At 41.0% G+C, this 22,386-nt stretch overlaps 1 protein-coding gene across 2 annotated transcripts in view; it reads right to left on the bottom strand.

Annotated features, from left to right (window-relative positions):
- LOC138694351 (arylalkylamine N-acetyltransferase 1-like) overlaps window positions 1-22,386 on the bottom strand; it is a 97,514-nt gene that overhangs the window by 5,584 nt on the left and 69,544 nt on the right. For both annotated transcript variants that reach the window (XM_069817994.1, XM_069817995.1), the window contains 2 exons: window positions 14,585-14,819; window positions 916-1,185 (listed from right to left, as the gene is read on the bottom strand). In XM_069817994.1, the coding sequence (XP_069674095.1) occupies window positions 916-1,185; window positions 14,585-14,803 (489 nt within the window). In that variant the 5' untranslated portion in view covers window positions 14,804-14,819. The remainder of the gene's footprint in view (window positions 1-915; window positions 1,186-14,584; window positions 14,820-22,386) is intronic.

Genomic DNA, 22,386 nt, shown 5'->3' with positions numbered 1-22,386 from the left:
AAAATACATAGAAAATAGGAATACAAGGAGAGTGAGGGGAATATAAGGAGAGCATGGGGAATGTATGGGGAATAGGGGGAATACAAGGAGAACAATGGAAATAGAACAACAGGTGGAATACATGGGGAGTAAGGACAACAATGGAAAGGCAAGATGAACAAGAAATACAAGGAGAATTCAAAAAGAAGATGAGGAAGATAGGGGGAAAGAGAGGGAGACTTGAAGAAGACGCCGAATACACGGAGAACAAAGGGAATTATAAGGAGAAGAGAGAGATACAAAGAGAACAAGGAGAGAGCAAAAAGAAAATTTGGGAACAAGGAGAAGAGAAGGATATCGAGGGGAATAGTGGAAGACAGGGGAAATGTAGGGATAATGGAAAGACTAGGAGAACAGAGATATAAGAGGAATAAAATGAGAGCAAAGGGACGACAAGGAGAACAAAGGGAATTGATGAAGGACAAGGGAATTACAAGGAGAATAAGGGGAGTAAAAGAAAAAGGGGAATACAGTATGAAGACAAGGAACATTTTAAGTGATGGTCAATTCCCAAGTTAACCGTCTTTCATATTCAGTGAGGTGAAATAAATGGTTTTATGTCAAAACAAAAGGAAAAACGAATAAATAAGGAATGGAAGGAAATTGAAGAATGGAGGAAAGAAGCATAAGAATAACAACATATCGAAAATGGGAACGAAGAAGAAAGAAACTGGGGGAGAAAGAAAGAAGAAACGACGATAAAAGAAAGTGGATGAAACAATAAAAATGTAACGGAAAAGAATGAGAATAAGAAAGGTTAAAATAAAGGAAAGAACAAAAAGAAGTAAATGAAAGGAATTAAGAAAGGAAAGAAATAAGTAGACAATAAAGTCAATGGGAAGACTGAAAGCAAAATAGTCATCAGGTTATCGTCACCTTGAATCCCTGTTCCCTCGCGGTTTGTTCGCTGCGTCGCAGTAGTTCACGGGCCAGCCCGCGCCCGCGGAACCGCTTGTCCACCGAAAGAATGCGACACTCGAAGATGCGGTCCACCCCGTGGCGCTCGAATAGATCCAGGCTACGGTTCACGCCGTACAGCAGGTCAAAAATCCGGCGGAACTTCATGTCCGCCATGGTCTGCAGCTTGGCCTGCGCCGCCGCCAGGTCTCCCGGGTGCTGGATGCCGTTCAGGGCCACCCCGATCACCTACCACAACATATCTGTTGAAGCAGTTGCTATGGAAACAAATCTGCGGTCTATAAAATTACTGGTGTTTTCTTTTTAATTATAAGCTGAGGAGGAGAAGAAGAAGAAGAAGAAGAAGAAGAAGCAGAAGAAGAAGAAAAGGAGGAGGAATGTGAAATATTTGAAAAACTACATTAATTTATTTATAAAGAAACGTCTCCTACTGTAGAACAATGACGATGACGATGATGAAGGAGAAGAAGAAGAAGAAGAAGAAGAAGAGAAGAAAAGGAGGAGAAATGTGAAACATTTGAAAAACTACATTAATTTATTTATAAAGAAACGTCTCCTGCTGTAGAACGATGACGATGACGATGATGGAGGAGGAGGAGGAGAAGAAGAAGAAGAAGAAGAAGAAGAAGAAGAAGAAGAAGATGGCGAGTAACACAGATTGTTATACCGAAGACTTTTTAGTAGTTACTATGAGATAAATTTTTCTGGCGAAAATTAATTGACTATCTCCATACAAAATATTGTGACGAAAACTTATGCATGCCAAAACCCTGCACATTGTGCAGTTGTGTCTGTGCGATGTGCAGCTTCTATTCCCCTACCTGGAGGGAGTGAATCGGCTTGGAGTGGAACGCGTCAGGGCTATACAGCAGTAGCAGTTCAACTTTTGTTTTAGTACCACAGATCAGTACGGGTGCTGAAAGAGCTGTGACTGTGAATGAGTTATGATAAATAAAGTGAGGAGTTCACAGATATAATGAAGAAGAGAAATTATGGATCATATAACGTGACTGTTATAACGTTTTCCTCAGCCAACAATAATTATTTTAAAATAAAAGGCTTTCATCAGTCCATGTCGAGTTAATAGTCTTGTGACAGTTTAGATCAGATTAGTAAAGTTCTCAAAATATGATATTCGCCAGCGCTTATTTCTTAATCAGTACTCTAACGGCAAAACAAATCTGACAATGGCGTTGTTTTGGAGTCTGTACTAACACAGCCATCAAAGATTAGACGGCTTACGACTTCCATTTCATAAGCTGATAAATGATGAGAATATAGTGAGGAATACATTAATAAATCTTTAAACCTGACATAAAGAGAATGTCGTCGCTTCACAGCTTGTGAACTACACTTTTAATTTCTTTCAGTAACGCTTCCAACTTGTCGATACTTGCTCTCAAAGTTTTCCAAATGTACTACTATATATGTGAATTTAAATTCTAAGCTTAATTTACATTATTTATTAATATTAATGTTAATTTATATTGACATACAGCAAGGAAATGATTTCAGTTTAAAATCTTCACAATATCCTACCGCATGTAATTAATTGGGAGTATAATATTTTCTTCAACATTTGTGTACCAATGGTCCCAATAAATAATAATGCTTGACGAACAATGAAAGAGTAGGGTCTATTACTTTAAAATAATAAAGTACCTACTACGTAAAATGAAATACTGTGTTCGTTTTTTGTTGTTTCGAAATTACTACAATATTTTTTTTTCTTCAAATACTACATAAAAATCATCATAATAAATTATGCTTTACAAATCACTACTTTGTGCAGTATAACTGAGTAAGCCTAAAGTTTCTTGTATTACAATAAATTGTCAAATATAGACACTGATAATAACTGCGTTTTTTCCTTCAGCTAAGTGTCTTTATAATGTCTAAATGCCTATTTAATCAAACACTAGAAGCACAGAATAGATTATTGTATACCCCTCCAGCTAAGAACTGGGAAGAGCAACGCTTGAATGATGCAGTCCGCACAAACAGGCGATCCGCGCACAAAACTGCATATTCAGTCTCTCATTTTTGGCATGCCTGGTTTATGGGAAATAAATTGTCGTGAAAACAAATACAGTGGAAGCTCTTAAGTTCGACAGAAAACAAACTTGACTGCTTACGTAGGAGAATTAGACACGCCCCTATACGGGCACTAAGAAATGGGATTGTCATTTGAATGGGAATTGGTTCTGTGTCTTGTAGTGATACTTTTGTTAAAGGAAAACAGAATATTTTATTGATTAGGACATCCATAGGCTATTTAATCTCTGATTTTAAATTAATGAACTCTTCTTTTTCTATTTGAGAATTGTGCCGTTTGTGAGACGGAATTGTCGAAACCCACTATGGCACTAGAAGCGCATACAAAGTCTCGGGGCGGGCAGGAAATGCAAGTACAGTACTGTATTCGTTGATGGATAACCAATAAGAATTTGTATTCATTTCACCTGCCACACCCACTACCCTTATTGGCCTGAACTTTCAATTCTGTTTTGTCAAACTTAGGAGAGTCCACTGTACTTGTAATGGAAACTTATTAGCTATGGAAACAATAATTTTCTGGTTGTTGTTGTTGTTGTTGTTGTTGTGGAAGTAAATTGTTGTCATGCATTTGTGTTGGAAACTTTTTTCTTCTTCTTTTTATAATTGGGTTATTTTACGGCGCTTTATCAACTGCTGTGGTTATCTAGTTCGAATGATTTGAATGTGATAATGCCGCCGAAATGAGTCCAGAATTCAGCGCCGAAAGTTACCCAGAATTCGCTGTTAATGAGTTGAGGGAAAACTCCGGAAAATCCTCAACCACGTAACTTGTCCCAACCAGGTTTGAACTCGTGCCCTCTCGGTTCACGTTTAAGCATGTCAGCACAGCTGTAGACTAACTTCCTTCTTCCTTTTGTTGAAAGTCGTCATATGCCAGAGACACATGGTCATGCTTTGAGTGATTTCAAACCCATCGTATGTTAAATTTGTAACCTCGATTCGCAATAAACCGTTTGAAATTTGTATTTTGGCCAGACGGAAACGACATGATGATGTCCTACTTTTCGTCACAGATGTGGCACCTTACACGAAAAAGGCCGGAAAAGCCTTGAAGGGATCTCTTTCTGAAAATGCTTCATCTTTCACATGTCTAGATCGTGAGTTGCACAGAATCGTTGGAATTAGAAGTTTTTATCCAGACTAAGACAGGTTAGTTTCAATTCAAGGTTTCCTAACATCTCCTTCACGAATCCAGATCTCGTTTTAATTTCACGAACGGTTTTGATTAGATCGGGAAACTTTATCTGTGCTGCTGTCTATTACGCCAATAATTTGAACAAGATAGTAAGGTATTCCACGTTGTAAGTTAGAAGGCGAAAATGATTATGATGATTATGATGATGATGATGACTATGACAATAATAATAATAATAATAATAATAATAATAATAATAATAATAATAATAAATTATTCAAGTCAGTTTCTCTACTTGGCACGAAAACCGTGACAGTTAAACCTCCAATATATCCTGTGAGAATGGCGATGAACAAGAAGATAGAGAACAATATTTCAACATTGCAAATTTTATCATCGCATCATCTGTTCTGAAACATTATTAATTATTATTTCAGTACATAGAATTGTGATTTTACCCTCTTTGGTGATATCTGGTATTAGTTGGCAACACTGAAGAGACGGCCAAATTAGACTTTTAGGAACTACTCTTACGTGATCCTTCCTCACTATATTTGTGTCCTAGTTACTTAAAACCTAGTTCATATTTCAAACAAATTATTTATTATTTCAACATGAGGGATCACTCTTCGAATTCTTTTACAGGTGGTTGGCGGCGTTCCTGACATTATAAGTTGAGGGAGCAGAAAGTACCTTGCCTCCCCAAGTCGGCGCCTATGTTTTGAATAGATTCTATAAATCAAAATTGTCGCTAGACAAGTGCCTTTTCATCCATCTACACTGCACACATTTCGATTTGATGCTACTAGGTTTCAGCCACGATTACAGGTGGTTTGGATACCGAGGCGAAGATGCATAGAAAGCCCGGGGATACGATGGACAGCCCGGTCGCGGTGAACAGCGGGTCGATGTAATTGCCGGTACCTCTGTTCACAAAGCGAGTCCGGAGCTATTCAGACGTCGACCGCCGCACACTGCATCGAAAGTCCTAGGCTATTCGCTCACACATTGCGTCACAAATCCAGGGCTATTCACACACGTTTGGCGCGCTATTCATACATGGACCGTCGCACACTGCATTACAAATCTGGGGCTATTCAAACTTGCACATCGAAAGTACATAACAAGTTCGGAACCGGGAGGGGTATTTAACTCTTATGATGCAAGATATTATCATGAACGTGCGTCAGTTTGTCGCATGGGGAGCCGGAGTATTGCTGGCTGTGTTCTGATGAGAATGGAGGGAAATAACTAGTTATAAGTGTTACCAATCTGGCAATTTTCAACTGATACAGGTATTAATATCCATTACTCACAAAATATGCCAGTTTCATAACTTTCATATTATTATTATTATTATTATTATTATTATTATTATTATTATTATTATTATTATTATTATTATTATTATTATGTACATACAGTAAGTGTTCTGCCCATGAGCAGGTATTTCACTGCAAACCCAGTATTCTCCAATCTTTCCTATTTTCTGCCTTCCTCTTAGTCTCCGCATATGATCCACACATCTTAATGTCGTCTATCATCTGATATCTTCTTCTGCCACGAACTCTTCTCCCGTTCACCATTCCATCCAGTGCATCCTTCAGTAGGCAGTTCCTTTTTTCTCTTTCTGATATGTTTCTTTTTTTTTAATTGGTTATTTAACGACGCTGTATAAACTACGAGGTTATTTAAGCGTCGATGAGATGGGTTATAGCGAGATGGTATTTGGCGAGATGAGGCCGAGGATTCGCCATAGATTACCTGGTATTCACCTTACTGTTGGGGAAAACCTCGGAAAAACCCAACCAGGTAATCAGCCCAACGAACCCGCGCCCGAACGCAACTTCAGACCGGCAGGCAAGCGCCTTAATCGACTGAGCCACGCCGGTGGCTATCTGTTTCAGATCATTCTTTCTTCACCCATTCTTTCCAACACAACTTCATTTCTTATTCTGTCTGTCCACTTCACACGCTCTATTCTTCTCCATATCCATATTTCAAAAGCTTATATTCGTTTCTCTTCACTTCGTCGTAATGTCCATGTTTCTGCCCCCATACAATGCCACACTCCACACAAAGCACTTCACTAGTCTCTTCCTTAGTTCTTTCTCCAGAGGTCCGCAGAAGATGCTCCTTTTCCTATTAAAAGCTTCCTTTGCCATTGCTATCCTCCTTTTGACTTTCTGGCTGCAGTTCATGTTACTTTTAATAGTACACCCCAAGTATTTGAAGCTGTTCACTTGCTCTACTGCCTCATTTAGTATTCGCAAGTTTACCTTCTTTATTTTCCTTGCGACAACCATGGTCTTCGTCTTGTTTGCATTTATCTGCATCCCATACTGCTCACAGCTGTCATTTAGCTTCAGTAGCATATACCTTAGTTAGTATTATCTCCTCTTCTGCTAACAACGCCATATCATCAGCAAATCTTATGCACTTCATTCTTCTTCCTCCTAATTTTACCCTTTCCATTTTCTGAAAACAGTTCTTCATAAAATCCTCCAAGTAGATGTTCAACAGGGTAGATGATAAAAGCATTCTTGTCGTACTCCTCTCCCTATTTCACTTCTTTCAGACATTTCTTCTCCTATTCTGACTTTGACTGGTTGTTTTATATCTGTTGCCGGGAGGAAAAGGGTCTTAAGTCAATTTTTGTGAAAATGAGATTTTTATACATTCTGAAGCGGAAACAATTCTTTACAATCTGGTAAAACGGTTAAAGTCAAATAAGATTCCTGACTGGATTTATAGAGCGTTATCAAATGTCCTAATTACTTTTTGAATCGAGCACACAGAGAATAAAGGACTTAAGAATATTTAATACTCTATTCTTTACAAACATCACATGTTTACTTTCCATGCTTCCCTATTGAAAAGGTCTAACTTGTATTTTAGCTATTTTATCACATACTGATGCCCTATCCTTTTAAAACTTTAAGCACTAGGTAAACAGTCCTATATTGTTTAAGACCTATTTTGCATTCTTAATAATTTACATTTCTCATTTAGACATGAAAAAGGTCTTATGTTTACATAGTCCCTTCTACTCAGTTTGGAGTCTAGTCTTAAAAGGGCTTAAGTGCGGCTGTTTTTGGAAATAATCAAGAAAATTGTTAAATGAGCAACATTACCTATTTTAGAAGAAATATAAACAAATAATATCCAGGAAAAATCTCTTAATTAAAAAAACTCTATAATTGACACCAATTTCAATCTTTCTACTGCTCTCCTGAAAAGTATAAAATATTTACTTAAGACCTTTTTCCTCCGGCCACAGATATATAGGTTAATGAACAGCCTCTTGTCATTATTATTGATATTATTACTATTATTATTATTATTATTATTATTATTATTATTATTATTATTATTAATTAAAGTAATCATATTAACCACATCTCTTCAGCTGGTCAGTGTTTAGAAGTTGGCGATCCTGTTATATTTGAATATTAAAGGCACAGTCCGTTGGCGTGAATAGATCGAGTAGCAGAGAGAATACGTTATCACTGGTTTTTAGTTTTTAATATTCAACCATTATATTCATATTGTGACAGCGACGTGAGATTCGAACTCACGACCAGCGTCCCGCAAGAAAGCAGATCGCACAGGCTCCACGGAACATTGAGTGACGTCGCGCGGTGGAGAGAAGAGAGAGGGTGTATTACGTCACGCGACGAGTTTGCGCGCGCATCTGGTGCTGGTAGAGAGGAGAGGGCCCTGGATTTCTCTGGAATGCCATCTCTAGAGACGGGTGGAACCTTCGAGGCTACGTCGCTGTAGTTATAAATTACGGTCGCGAAGTAACGACAGCAGTTTCAGAGTTTTCAGTTATTCAGTCAGTGAGAAAGCCAGAGCAAGCAAGCCAGCCGGAGTTCGACTCGAGTGTGCGTCCGCATCTGCGTCAGCATCCGAAGGCCTGAGTTCGAGTGCAGTGGACCGCAGTTGGAGGGACCTGAGTTCGAGTGCAGTGGACCGCAGTTGGAGGGACCCGAGTTCGAGTACAGTGAACTGTCTCTGAAGGTCTGTGGTTCGAGATACCGTGAACTCGAGTGACTGAGATAGAAGAACTGTGAACTGAGAACTGGTAGTTCTGATTTGTAAATAGTGCTTTGTAAATATTAGTTAAGATTAACAGTTCATTGTTGTGCGTAATAGTCCAAGTAAATTGTCATTGTCGTCGGTGGAGTGCTATAACGAATACTGTGTTGAGTGAAGATCCAATTGTTGACGAGAGCGTTTAAGGTGAATTGTAGAAAGGAATTATTGTTGTGACGAATAAATTACATTGTTGTTACTAATAAAATTCACATTGGTGTCAGGAGTAGGATATTACCGACAATGGAGAACCTACAGCTGATCCTGCAAGCCATCGCAGAACTGAAAAACGACTTAAGTGCAGTGAAAACAGAAATGAAAAGTGACATAAGCGGAGTGAAAGGCGACATAAGCGGAGTGAAAGATGACGTCACTACACAAATCGAAAGTGTTTCGGCCCACGTAGATGGAATTGTCGCCATTGTGAAAGACGAACTTAAGGCCGATCTGGATAAACTAAACCAGAATTTTACAACTATAAACGAGACAGTAGCCGAGTTGAGACAGGATGTAGACCATTTCGACGGAAAAATCCGCGATCTCGAGCGTCGTCAAGAGCAGACGAGTGAGGTGATGGACCGACAAGCTGAAGAAAACAAGCACATACTCACGTTGATGGACCGACATGCTGAATAAAACAAGCACATTCTCGCGTTGGTGGATCGCCAGGCTAGAGAACATAAACAGATAGTTGCCGAAGAGGTTCGACGTGCCATGCAAGAAGCGGCCACAGAGTTGAGGACTCCATATAGTGCCCCTGCGGAACCATCGGCTTCAGCCAGACATCACAACGTCAAGACGCCGAAGTTCGACGGTACGACGTCTTGGGCGATATTCCGTCGCCAGTTCGAGGCCACCGCAGCACATAATGGCTGGACCCCAGCGGAGAAGATTACTCAGTTGCTGACCGCGCTTCAAGGACAGGCGTCGGAGATTCTTCACAGGGTTCCAGAAGATGGGACAGCCGCTGAGATAATGGCGGCCCTGGAGGGACGTTATGGTGACCATCAACTTGCTGCAGCATTTAGGACCCAACTAAAAACGAGGGTCCAGCAGTCAGGCGAATCCCTGCAAGAATTCGCGATGGCGGTGGAACAACTGGCCCATAAGGCGCTCAGGGGCCTACCTAATGACTTCATCGCTGGAGAGGCGGCCTACACCTTCGGCAGCGGAGTTCGAGACCCCGAAATAAGACAACAGCTACTCCTGGCAGAGCATCGCACTATCAACGCAGCTCTGGCGGCGGCCCTCAGGATGGAGGCGGCCAAGTCGGCGGCGGGAGTCTCAGCACCGCACTGGATCAGGAGCGTCACGGCGACGGATGCTGGGGGGCGCCAACCGAAGCCACCCGAGCGGCAGTCAACGGAGCGGCGGAGACGACGGGCGCCCACCTATTGGTTCTGTGGCAAACCGGGACACTTGAGAAGGGACTGTGACCAATCCGGCCACAGGCAGGAGAGAGAGGTGGCCGACGTCGAGGAGCGCCAGCAGTCAACGGAGCGGCGGAGACGACGGGCGCCCACCTGCTGGTCCTGCGGCAGACCGGGACACCTGAGAAGGGACTGTGACCGATCCGTCGAGGAGCGCCAACAGTCAACGGAGCGGCGGAGACGACGGGCGCCCATCTGCTGGTCCTGCGGGAGGCCGGGACACCTAAGGAGGGACTGCGACCGCTCTGGCCACCGGCCGGAGAGAGAGGTGGCTGGCACCGAGAGGAATCAACAGTCGCCTGAGCAACGGGGACGACGGGTGCCCACCTGCTGGTCCTGCGGTGAACCTGGGCACCTGCGGAGGAGTTGCGACCGACCTGGCAACAGTCAGGAGAGAGAAGGGGCCGATGCTAGGAGGAGCACGTCGGCGCCATCATCACCGTCCCCTCGGCTCGTCCTGGAACCGGTCGACAGAAGGTGCGACGATGGGCTGATTGCTGAAGGACGGATAAGAGGCCGTCCATGCAGAGTACTGGTGGACACCGGGGCGATGCTCACTATCGCCAGACCAGACGTCGTGCGTGGCCTACCTGGGAGGACGCCGCTGCGCCAATACGAGCTACGGACTGCTTCAGGCGAGAGCTTGCCCATCCAGAGAGAGGTCTTCCTGGACCTGAACTTGGGGAAGAGGAATCTGGAGATGTGGGTGTTCGTCGCCAACATCACCGAGGACGTCGTCCTGGGACTCGACGCCATGCGGTTACTCGATGCGACGGTGGACGTCCGGCGCCGTATACTCCGTCTTGGTCAGGATGAAGTGTTCCTGATGGACGCCGAGGACCAACCCGTGGCCAGCGAGCTCTCCTTGGAGGGCCAAGTGGAAAAGCAAGATGGCGCCCATGCAGTACGAGTATTGCTGCCCAGCCAAGCCAAGGATGGGGTGGCACCACCATAAGGAGGGAGCAGCCGGAGGACCCCAAACGTTGGCCCGACTAGCAGCCTACCAAGGGACTGCCCGAGACGAGCAGTCCTAAGGAGGGAGCAATGTGACAGCGACGTGAGATTCGAACTCACGACCAGCGTCCCGCAAGAAAGCAGATCGCACAGGCTCCACGGAACATTGAGTGACGTCGCGCGGTGGAGAGAAGAGAGAGGGTGTATTACGTCACGCGACGAGTTTGCGCGCGCATCTGGTGCTGGTAGAGAGGAGAGGGCCCTGGATTTCTCTGGAATGCCATCTCTAGAGACGGGTGGAACCTTCGAGGCTACGTCGCTGTAGTTATAAATTACGGTCGTGAAGGAACGACAGCAGTTTCAGAGTTTTCAGTTATTCAGTCAGTGAGAAAGCCAGAGCAAGCAAGCCAGCCGGAGTTCGACTCGAGTGTGCGTCCGCATCTGCGTCAGCATCCGAAGGCCTGAGTTCGAGTGCAGTGGACCGCAGTTGGAGGGACCTGAGTTCGAGTGCAGTGGACCGCAGTTGGAGGGACCCGAGTTCGAGTACAGTGAACTGTCTCTGAAGGTCTGTGGTTCGAGATACCGTGAACTCGAGTGACTGAGATAGAAGAACTGTGAACTGAGAACTGGTAGTTCTGATTTGTAAATAGTGCTTTGTAAATATTAGTTAAGATTAACAGTTCATTGTTGTGCGTAATAGTCCAAGTAAATTGTCATTGTCGTCGGTGGAGTGCTATAACGAATACTGTGTTGAGCGAAGATCCAATTGTTGACGAGAGCGTTTAAGGTGAATTGTAGAAAGGAATTATTGTTGTGACGAATAAATTACATTGTTGTTACTAATAAAATTCACAATATGCATATGTTGAAGAACATAGTTATGTGTTATGCATACTGTGGTTAAATCAGCCACAATAGTTCAGTGACTTGAACGCTGGACTCATAACTCTGTGGACCCTTGTTCTATTCTCAGCGCGCCCCCGAGATATATGACGTGTTGGTCAAGTCCATGGTCCAGGTAACACGGGGGTTTTCTCCGGGAGCCCCAGTTCCCCTGTGGTATCCCAAAATCTCCAACATTTCATCTCATCGCGGGTGTAGCGAAGATCAGACTTCTATGACGTAGGCTACTCTGGACAACGATTCGGTCGGTAAATTGATCTACATTTCTACACAACTGACTTAATTTTGGTGATTAGGAACGGTCAAAGGCCCGCCATTAAGGAAAAAATACTGTGGCTAGACATTTAATTTAAACTGACTATTACACTTTTATTATGTCATACTACTTTTGACCAATAAAACGGTACGAAAGGACGCGTTTCAACCAATCATGGCTACTTATCGCTACAATTTTATCACTTCCCTAGCATTTGTTTTTTGTTTGCCAACATTTCAAACTGCAAATTCCTTATGGTATTATAAAACATGCTTTGCGATCGTCATTTGTTTCCCGCATAGATATTCTACTGAAAATGGAGGCTCCATTCAAACTTTTTGGTGATGCTAACATTAGTGAAATAGAATTTTAGTAAGTCATTTAACATCTAATCGTTATATACTTTCTTCTGTTTTTATCACGTCCCTACCATATTTTGTTTCTTTGTTTGCCAATATTTCAAAATGAAAATTTTTTACGGCACTATAAAACATGCTTAGAATCCCTGCGGTGGTTGAGTGGTCAGATCTCTGACGTATCACGCAGGCGGTCCGGGTTCGAGTCCCGGTAAGTTCTGGAGTTTTTCATTAAAAATTTCATAGTGACACTTGTAGCGGACAAGGTCGCAGTTGTGGTTTTTCTCGGGGTTCTCCCGTTTTTCCCCATATTAAGCATTTACATTATTCCGTCACCATTTCTCCATTTCGTTATCATTCCATAATATTCCCCGACGCACGGAGGAGGCTGGCCTAGGGACAAGAGGGGTTGCCTGCTCGACACTTGGGTACGCAGCGAACCTTAGTGTAGTCAGCCGGTGTGGATTTCGGAATGCACCTAGCTTGAGGGTGAGCGAAATAGACCGTAACAGGTCGCAGTGCTGGGCCATAGTGCCCCCCTCTCGAAAATTCAGTTCAATTTAATTCAAAACATGGTTTGCGATCGTCATTTTTGTTTACTGTATAGATAGTCAACTGAAAATGTCGGCTCCGTTCAAACGTTTTGGTAAAGTTAACATTAGCGAAACAGAATTGTAGTACAGTAGAGCATCGATGCACGCCATGTAGAAGTCTCGCTAGCGCTGTTTGCGAGATTTAGCGGCAAAAACGAGTCTCAGCTTTGAATAAAAAAAGGACTTCTTTTTCTAAACTGTAAGCCTATTTTAATGGCCATTTTGAACTTGTCAAACTAGGCTAGTCAGTTCTTTGTGTTATTTGTAAGACGTGTGATACAAAATATAGGCTATATGTGCACTTTTGTGTTTAATATCAGTGTTTCTTTGTTTCATATTGCTCCTATGACACTGGTACAATTTGTTTTCGTAAATGATCGGTTACCCGAAATATAAGTTATCCGAACACCCCCGTCCCCGATTGTTTCGGATAATCGATGTTCCACTGTAAGTCAATTAAAATTTATTGTATTAGAGTACTTTATTTCTTCTAATAGTTATATACTTTCTTGTAATCGTGTAATAGTCAATTAAATCCCACTCGAGTTTTGATTTTCTCTATCAAAACCTGTAGTGAGATTACTGTTGATAAATCATTGAGTGCTCTGCCTTTGGGAAGTAATGTGAAAAGAAGTAATAATAATAATAATAATAATAATAATAATAATAATAATAATAATAATAATAATAATAGTAATAATATCGGACTGTATAACGTAAGATGCATTTACGATTTGTGCAACCAGTGGCAATAACATTTGCTTAAAATTTCAATAGTCTTCCAATCGTACACATTGAGCTGGAGATCTTCTCATATATTTGTCTATGTTCGGAGCTGCAGTATTTACCCGAATGCTGCACTCATCACAAGTCCGAAACTATTCAAATATGAACCGTCACACACAACACAAGCCGGAGCTATAACACACATATCATCGTACAATGCATCACGGGACTGGGGCTATTCATATGTGGACTGCCACATACTGCATGGCGAGTCGAGACTACGGATCGTCGCAAGTGGGCCTTTGAACATGTAGTAGTTCAGATAATCAGATATGGAGCTCCGTATACTGCATCACAAAACTGTTACATCGTGTGAATCCTAGATGAAAATGGAGACGAAAATGTTAATGACAGAATTTGATCCGAAGAAATTTTAATTGCACAATTGGGCAACATTTCATAACATGAAATGTCGTAGTAGTCTACTATAGTGTTATGTTTACTGTGTTTCTCATGTAACTAAAAAAGTAATTTCTATTCTTTCTCAACATTTCTCTCGCTTTGGCCCCCTGTCTAACATTAAAAATAAGAAAGTTTGCCACTTTTGAATGCGTAAATATTTATACTTTGAATTGTGCATACGGACTTTGTGCGTAGACTTTACTTATTTATTTACCGATTTACTTATTTACTTATTTGCTTACTTAGTTATTTAATATTTCACTTATTTAGTTACTTATTTACGCGTTTACTTATTTATTTATTTATTTATTTATTTATTTATTTATTTATTTATTTATTTACAATATAATATGATATTATATTAACATTGTATCAGATTCACTTTGTATAACGAATTAATAACTCTTAAATACTCATTCCCTTATGATCGATTTTTTACTCTCCATAATATGCCTTGACTTTCATGCTCTACCTAAACATGATGCTTGCCGATTGCAGGGGAATTGCTCCGCGTGTTACACTCAGTAGGTAAACATTGGCTTTCTCCATATCATACTACCATTAGTACTACATATTGGTCACCGCTAAAGGAGTTGGATACTAGTAGTGTTGCCACTAATTTTCGAATGGCGTATGTATGTAACGTGTGAACTCACCTGGCCCGTGTCGGTGTGCACGGCCATCTGGGACAGGCCGTCCCGCATGGTGGTGAGGCTGTGCTCCTCTAGTTCTGCGTGAGGTTCTCCAGGTCTGCACAGCGCCACAGCGTGGTTCAACGGCTCGTCCGCGAAAAAATTGTTGCGTAGGTGAAGGATCACGTCGTCGTAGCGTTCCTTGGGGATCAATCCGAACTCGATGTCCTCGAAGTCGCCCATGGCCGCCGCTTTATGCCTACGATAAAAAGAACATGTTGTCTAAGTAAACAGTGTTATTAAACAAAAAAAAATATACACATTACGTAATAATAATAATAATAATAATAATAATAATAATAATAATAATAATAATAATAACCACTACTATTGCTGGTGAAAATTTTGCCAAATTCTAAATAAACGATGTGATTAAACCACAGTTTTTCATTATAAATGTTAGGCAACAATTAAAATAATTATCTTACTGTTCATTGTTCGATACACGTTTTAACACTTATAACCACTTAATAACTTTATAATATATTTACTGTGTTAACTTTTAACACAATAAATATATCATAAAGTTATTCAGTCATTATCCTACGTTGAAACTTGTAAAACTAACAACGACTGTTAAACCCGAGAACAAAAAGAATTAGCCACATACTCTTAGCGGCAAAAAGAATGGGCCGACTCTTGATCGATATAAAATGCTAAGTTTTATCGCGCGGTTCACTCGTGTAAACGTAACCCACTGCAAGGCATTGCTGTGGTGTCTCTTCATTGAAAGTCGTCCGTCTATAATGTAGCAAACCTTACGAGTAGTGTATGGCCCAGTGGTAAAAAGTCTGACTTCCTATGTGAGTTCGCTTCCCGGTACGGTAAAATTATTTTTTTTATTTCAACTTTTACTTAATTTATTATTTAAATGTGAAATGGCATTTGTTAACAAACTTCGTTATGCCTACCTTGTAAAAATATTATTGCCCATCACCTGTGGGCTATTAATAGGTGAGTCCTGGCCTGTATAAACAAAAATACTTGTTTCTCATCCTAAAAAACCGGACGCATATCAAACACAAATAAATAATTAAATTAACAAAACAAACAATTTTTTAATATATTAACAAAACAAGGCCTGTGGTGGGGACTAGTATCTCGTCCACAAACCACCTGCGTCAACAACTGCCCTCATTCGGGAGTCCACAAGATTATGGAACAGGTCTAAATTCTTGGCCATCTCCTCCCACGCATCTAGAACTCTGTCCCACAATTCCTCAGGTGTCCGAACGGGTGCTTGTTCTGCCCAATTAGAGCGTAGGATCCTTTTGACTGTAGCCCACAAATTTTGAATCTTATTCATATCTGGTGAATTTGGAGGCCAGTCGACTGGGTCGACATCACGCCTCCTCGTAAACCATCTTTAATCCGGTTGGCGGTGTGTATCGGATGATTATCCTGCTGGAAGAAAAGTGTTCCTTCTGGATATCGTTTTCGGGAGGAAGGGATCATTACATTTGCCAAAATGTCTTCGTAGACTTCTGCCGTAAACCGCCCGTGGATGCGTTCCAGAAGTCCTGCCCCATCGTATGACATCCACCCCCAACACGCGACTCTCACGCAGTACTATCTTTGCTATTGGAGACAATTACCTCGTCGGAGAAAATGACATTTCTCCAATCGAAGTCCTGTTGGAGAGTAGCATACGTAGAATAACCTATGCAAACCAGGGCAATGAGTTATTGTTTCTGTGCCATCTTCAAGCGTAATGACGAGACAGAACGTTGTATTAACAGATAGCAGTATTGCTTGAAAGAGAGAGGGAGGTTTATTATTTATTAGAGTTTGGGCATATTCTAAGACAGTGGTCATCAGCACTCGCTGAAATGTGCAATAGGTACGCGGTGCTGTCCCATGTGCACGGTCGTGCAACAGGCAGAGATAGAGAGCATACCCGCTAGCAGCTACGAGAGCACTATAGTGCACTGCGTTTTCAGCGGGTAAGAGAGGCTAGCCCCCAGCGTGCTCTGTGCTGACGACCCCTGTTCTAAGAGATGTCGCCACATAATTATAGCTTTGCGATACACATATTATGGCAAATTTGTAATTAAAAAAAAAAAGGAAGATTGGGTGAGATTCGAACCTTGAGCTACTACTATCAACTTGTTCAATAGACCAATGCCGTAACGACTTACTCTACTGTGACTGTTAATATCAATTCGGCATAATACATGGTTTTCCTGTTCATATTCGCTCCGGTTGATTTTGTATTTATCAATTTTATTATTATTTCACTCTTCAAGGGCCCTGATGTATCTAGAATCAACCCGCCATTCGATTGTATTACATATTTTAGACTCTTAAACAAAATACAGCAAATTTAAATGGTTTAATTATGTGTTATCTAGTGAACTACGGCTTTGACTAGACGAGCATGCGCAATGTTACGTCTCTGGAACTTAGAAATTGTCGGGCGGCCCATTCTTTTTGCCGCTAAGTGTACCTTCGAGATCGTTATCTGTTCTAAATAAAATATTAACATTAAAATGGAAAAGGCCTACTTTGCCATTGCACATAATATGCAACAATTAAGATAACCATGATTTTACTCGAATTGTCAATATTGGTAGAGACATTTTCATTATAGGCCTACGTATTATGTAAACTTTAAAAACTGACAGATGCATAGCTCCAATAAGCTGAACATTATTACGTAGAACTCGTGTGGGTTTTATCACCTGTCAACAGGTGCATAACTTTACTATCTACATATCTTTACGTAGAACTACGTGTGGGTTCTATCACCTGTCGACAAGTGCATAGCTTTACTATGTTGCATAACTTTACGTAGAACTACGTATGGGTTCTATTACCTTTCGACAAGTGCATAGCTTTACTATGCTGCATATCTTTCTATCACCTTTCGACAAGTGCATAGCTTTACTACGCAGCATATCTTTACGTAGAACTACGTGTGGGTCCTATCACCTGTGGACAAATATACAGCTTTATTAAGCTGCACATGATTACGCAGAACTACATATAGATGTAACAGGTGCATAGCATTGCTATGTTCCATATCTTTATATAGAATTACGTGTGGGTTCAGTCATGTCGTTAGGTGCATGGCTTTACTGTGCTCCATATCTTTACGTAGAATTACATGTGGGTTACATCACCTGCATAGCTTTATTACGCTGCATATTTTACATAGAACTACGTGGGTTTTATCACCTGTCGACAAGTGCATAGCTTTACTATGCTGCATATCTTTACGTAGAACTGAAATCAAAATAAATATGGTATGAGATACTTTCTCGTCCCGCGCCGTGGCGTCGTGATCTAAGGCATCCTGCCTAGGACTCGCGTTACGGAATGCGCGCTGGTTCGAGTCCTAATGGGGGGAAAAATTTTATCATGAAATTTCGGCTAGTGTATGGGATCGGTGCCAACCAGCATCGTGATATAGTTGGGGAGCTGTGATAGGTAGCGAAATCCGGTTGCGAACGGCTGGGGGGGATCATAGTACTAACCACATGATACTGCCATTCTGGTTAGATGATCGTCCACCTCTCCTTCGGCATGTGGACGTGAGGTCAGCAGCCGACTGGTTGTTATATGCCCATCATGGGCTGTAGCGCCACAATTATTACTACTACTACTACTACATACTACATACTTTTTCATTATGCATAGCTATTATGGTATAAAATTACGGAACAACTGGAAAAAACGGACCCTAGAACAACGCCACTAGTCACCAGGCCGTACCGAGTCGTGTGAAACAAAAGACAATCGAAATGTCGGCAATAAAATTCGCAACTATATTCTTAAATAATTGGCTACACTAGTCAAGTGCGAGGTTTATAGAGAACGACGGTTTTTGAATGCACTTAAACAATATAGAAATTAAGTAAGATATCATAGCAAGTTATCACAGCGAAGTAAAGGAGAGATATGATTGGTTTAGGAAGTATCATTTAAATTATTGAAAGCAAATTTCTGTGCAGTGTTCGCTAGAGCGTTAAGTACATAATTATGATCGCGTTCCCGTTTTATTTTTGGTCTAGAGAAAATGCCTGGTTTTTTATGAAAAACTTTCAGAGGCCATAAAATTATTTACCACATTGATCAGTCGTATTGTTTATCAACTTCAGGAATAAAAAATATCGTAAGGACCATGGCCGACTAGAAACATCGCTAGCGAAGGAATAAACCCATTCGCCCGTGGTGAAGCAAAAGAAAATGCGAGCGAGGTTTTAGTTCGAGAAAAAAAATGGACATTTTGCAAGACACTGTGTGACGTTATTAGAAATTCATCCATCTAGCATCATGTAATTATCAAATAAAAAAAACTGAAAGATCAACCACGCTCTCGTAAGATTTCACCTAATTATGTATGTGTCTTAAAATTACTGTACAGTCCTCAATTTCCTGTCATTTATCTTATCCCTTCATGAAACTCACTCTAACCTTGTTATATTCCTCGGTCTTCAGTCACTTGGCTATTCCCTCAATTAACCTAACCTAACCTAACCTTGTCACATTCCTTGGCCTCATGTCACTCATCTATCCCGTCACCAAACCCACTTCAACCTTCTCACTTTCTTAGGCCTCATGTTACTTAGCTCTTCCCTTACCTAAATCACGTAACCTTTAACTCACAATATTTACACAAATACACGTCGGCAGACAGTAAAATATAGTTCAACATGAGGTTCATTTTTAATAAGAAAACAACAGTAGCCTATTCAATGCTAACGCCAACATATTTCAAAATATTAATAAAGAACACTAACAAGAGTATAATTCAAAATGTTAATAAAGAACAGCATAATGCTAACCTTATCAGTGCCAGCACGTCTAATTTAGATTAATAGATCTCCTCAACAAACCCTAACTAATTTTGTCGCTAACAGTGGCGCTAACAGTGGCTAATAATGTTCAGAACAAAGAAAGTAAAGAGAGAGAAAGAAACAAAAAAAAAAGCAAATTTCTCCTGGTAATGACGTCACAGGCAAACGTCTTGCCCATATGTTGGCGACATTGTATATTTTGTTGCATTAGGTTATCATCGTAATGGCATGGTTCAAAGCGACGGTACCTTATTCTTCAGTTTAGCGAAATTGGCTATTATTTACGTGAACTAACTATCCTCGATTGTTAAGCCATAAACTAACCACCACATAGGTTGATGACATGGCGTTGTTAGCAGAAGAGATGATACTGAAAGATTTGCTACTCAAGTTAAATGACAGCTGTAAACTGTATGGGATGAAGATGAATGCAAACAAGACGAAGACCACGGTTATTCAAAGAAAATATTTCGAAATGAGGCAGTGGAATATGTGGACAGCTTCAAATACTTAGGCTGTGCTATAGGCGGTAACGTGAGCTGCTGTCAGGAAGTCTAAAGGAGGATATCAATAGCAAAGGAAGCTTTTAATGGAAAAAGGATCATCTTCTGCGACCTTTAAGAAAAAAAAAAACTAATTAAGAGACTAGTGAAGTGCTTTGTGTGGAATGCGGCATTGTATGGGTCAGGAACATGGATATTATGACGAAGTGAAGAAAAACTAATACTAGAAGCGTTTGAAAAAAATATATATGGAAAGAATGGAATATGTTAAATGGACAGACATAATAAGACATTAATTGTACAAGAAAGAGCGGGAGAAGAAAGAATAATATTGAAACTGATCAGAAAAAGAAATTGGCTGGGTCAGTGGCTGAGAAGAAACTGCTTGCTGAAGGATATACTGGAAGGAATTGTGAATGGGAGAAAAGTTAGGAGCAGAAGAAAATATCAAATGATAGACGAAATTAAGAGACATGAATGATATGTGGAGATTAAGAGGAAGGCTTTCCCGGAGGCAAAAGGCGGTCAGAGCGTGGTGCCGACCACACCACCTCATTCTAGTGCCGAGGTCATGGGGCTCTACCTCCATGCCCCCCAATGTCTTCATGGCATGTTACGGGGATACCTTTACCTTTAAGAGGAAGGTGGAAAATAGGAAAGATAGGTTTGCAGTGAGACACTTGCCCATGGGCAGAAATCTATGAAAGAAGGAATGATAGGTCAAGAAATATGATGAGTTCTAAATAACAGTGCTAATAAATGACACATGCTTTCTCGTTGTACCTATTATATAGACTATCTAACTGTAATAAACCTTATTCTAAATAGATGTTTGTGATGTTATTCGCGACAGTTCAGCAAAACAACTGACGGCGTAATTTTAAAATGACGTTCTGCTCTAAATAAGGGGAGTTATTTTATAATATATACTGATTCATGAAATTTCGCCCCAATTATTCACGATGACTAAGCCATATAACAAGCAACTATACGGAGTAAAGTCGTTTGTGATATAAGTATGATGACATAGATATTAGCATTGTACTTAATCAAAAACTAAAATAATCACCGTTTTAAATAAAATCTTGTCAAATTACTTACGATGGCGAAGCCAGAAAAGAATGAAGCACATAGTGTTAAATACATGACTTTTTATAAATATACGGTGCCATTAGATGACACACACTAATTGCGCACTAATTAATGTAAGCATTACAGGGTTGTTTCCAATTTCTGACAAAGAATTTGAATGACATCATGTGCGTCAGTAGTGACACGACAGCTGAATTGTGGCGCGAGGTGACAGACCAGTAGTGAGTGATTTCATAGTCAGAATGCACGGCGACTCACAGCAGAAATTCCCAAGGAAATCGAGCTTTTTTGGGAGAAGTACATTGCAACCCTTTCCGATGCCAAGTACAGTTAAGTGAAAATAAAAGAAGCCTGCAATAAACGAGGTTTCGTTATTTCCAAGAAAGGCATCTTCTGTTTACTTAATAAGATTTGTAAAGCTCGAATGGAATTAATTTGTATCATCTCGTGGGGTGCGGCGACTTGTGATGGGGAGTGGATTTGCTTGCTTTTTCCACTCTGGAATTAATCCCATCCGAGCTTTGCCAGTCTTATTAGGTACACACAAGAAGCCTTTCTTGGAAATAACGAAACCACATTTTTTGCAGGCTCCTATGATTTTCACGTAACTGTACTTGGCATAGGAAAGAGTTGTCATGTACCCCTCCCAAAAAGGCTCGATTTTCTTGGGCATTGCTATTGTGATACACCGTGCACTCTGATTATGAAATCACTCACTACTGGTATGTCACCTCTCGCCGCAATCCAGCTGTCGGTGTGATTCCTGATGCAAATGACTTCATTCAAATTCGTTATTAGAGATCGGAAACAACCCTGTATTTCAGTGAAAGTCCGTTTAATTTACCTTAAATAACTAAGCTAAATAAGAGGCAGGCAATGAGGCATCCCTATGGTTTGGGATTTTTCGATTTTGATATTGATATAACCAGTATGAGGTTTAGAGTACACGGAGTATAAATGACGTCATGACCCGTGTAGAGTGACTGCAACAGCACAGGTAGGTCCGAAATGTGCATTAACATTGTGTGTATTGCTGCTTGGCTGCGGTACGTGTAACAGGCTTCGGGTAGGGACACCTGATTGAAGGTTACAACTCACGTTAATACTTTAATGGTAGACATTTATTGTCTACACTAGGAATGTACTGTATATACTGCGTCTGTACTGGGTTTAATATGTTTTGTGCCGCACTATGACGGACTGTTTACATGAAGTAACGGCGCGCTCCATCTCCCAGTCCACTGGACCAACAGAACACTATCGTCCCTGCGTTCTGAACTTCATGCGTTTCTGTGCCCAGGACCGAAGCCTGGTGATCACGAACTTGGCAAATAACATCATTAGCCAATCCAGTCTAAGGGCGGTATTCAAG

The sequence above is a fragment of the Periplaneta americana genome, chromosome 2 (assembly GCF_040183065.1).
Source record: "Periplaneta americana isolate PAMFEO1 chromosome 2, P.americana_PAMFEO1_priV1, whole genome shotgun sequence".
NCBI classification, from domain to species: Eukaryota; Metazoa; Arthropoda; class Insecta; order Blattodea; family Blattidae; genus Periplaneta; species Periplaneta americana.
The sequence above is the reverse complement of the archived record's forward strand: the minus strand, read 5'-3'. Positions and strand labels throughout refer to the sequence as shown.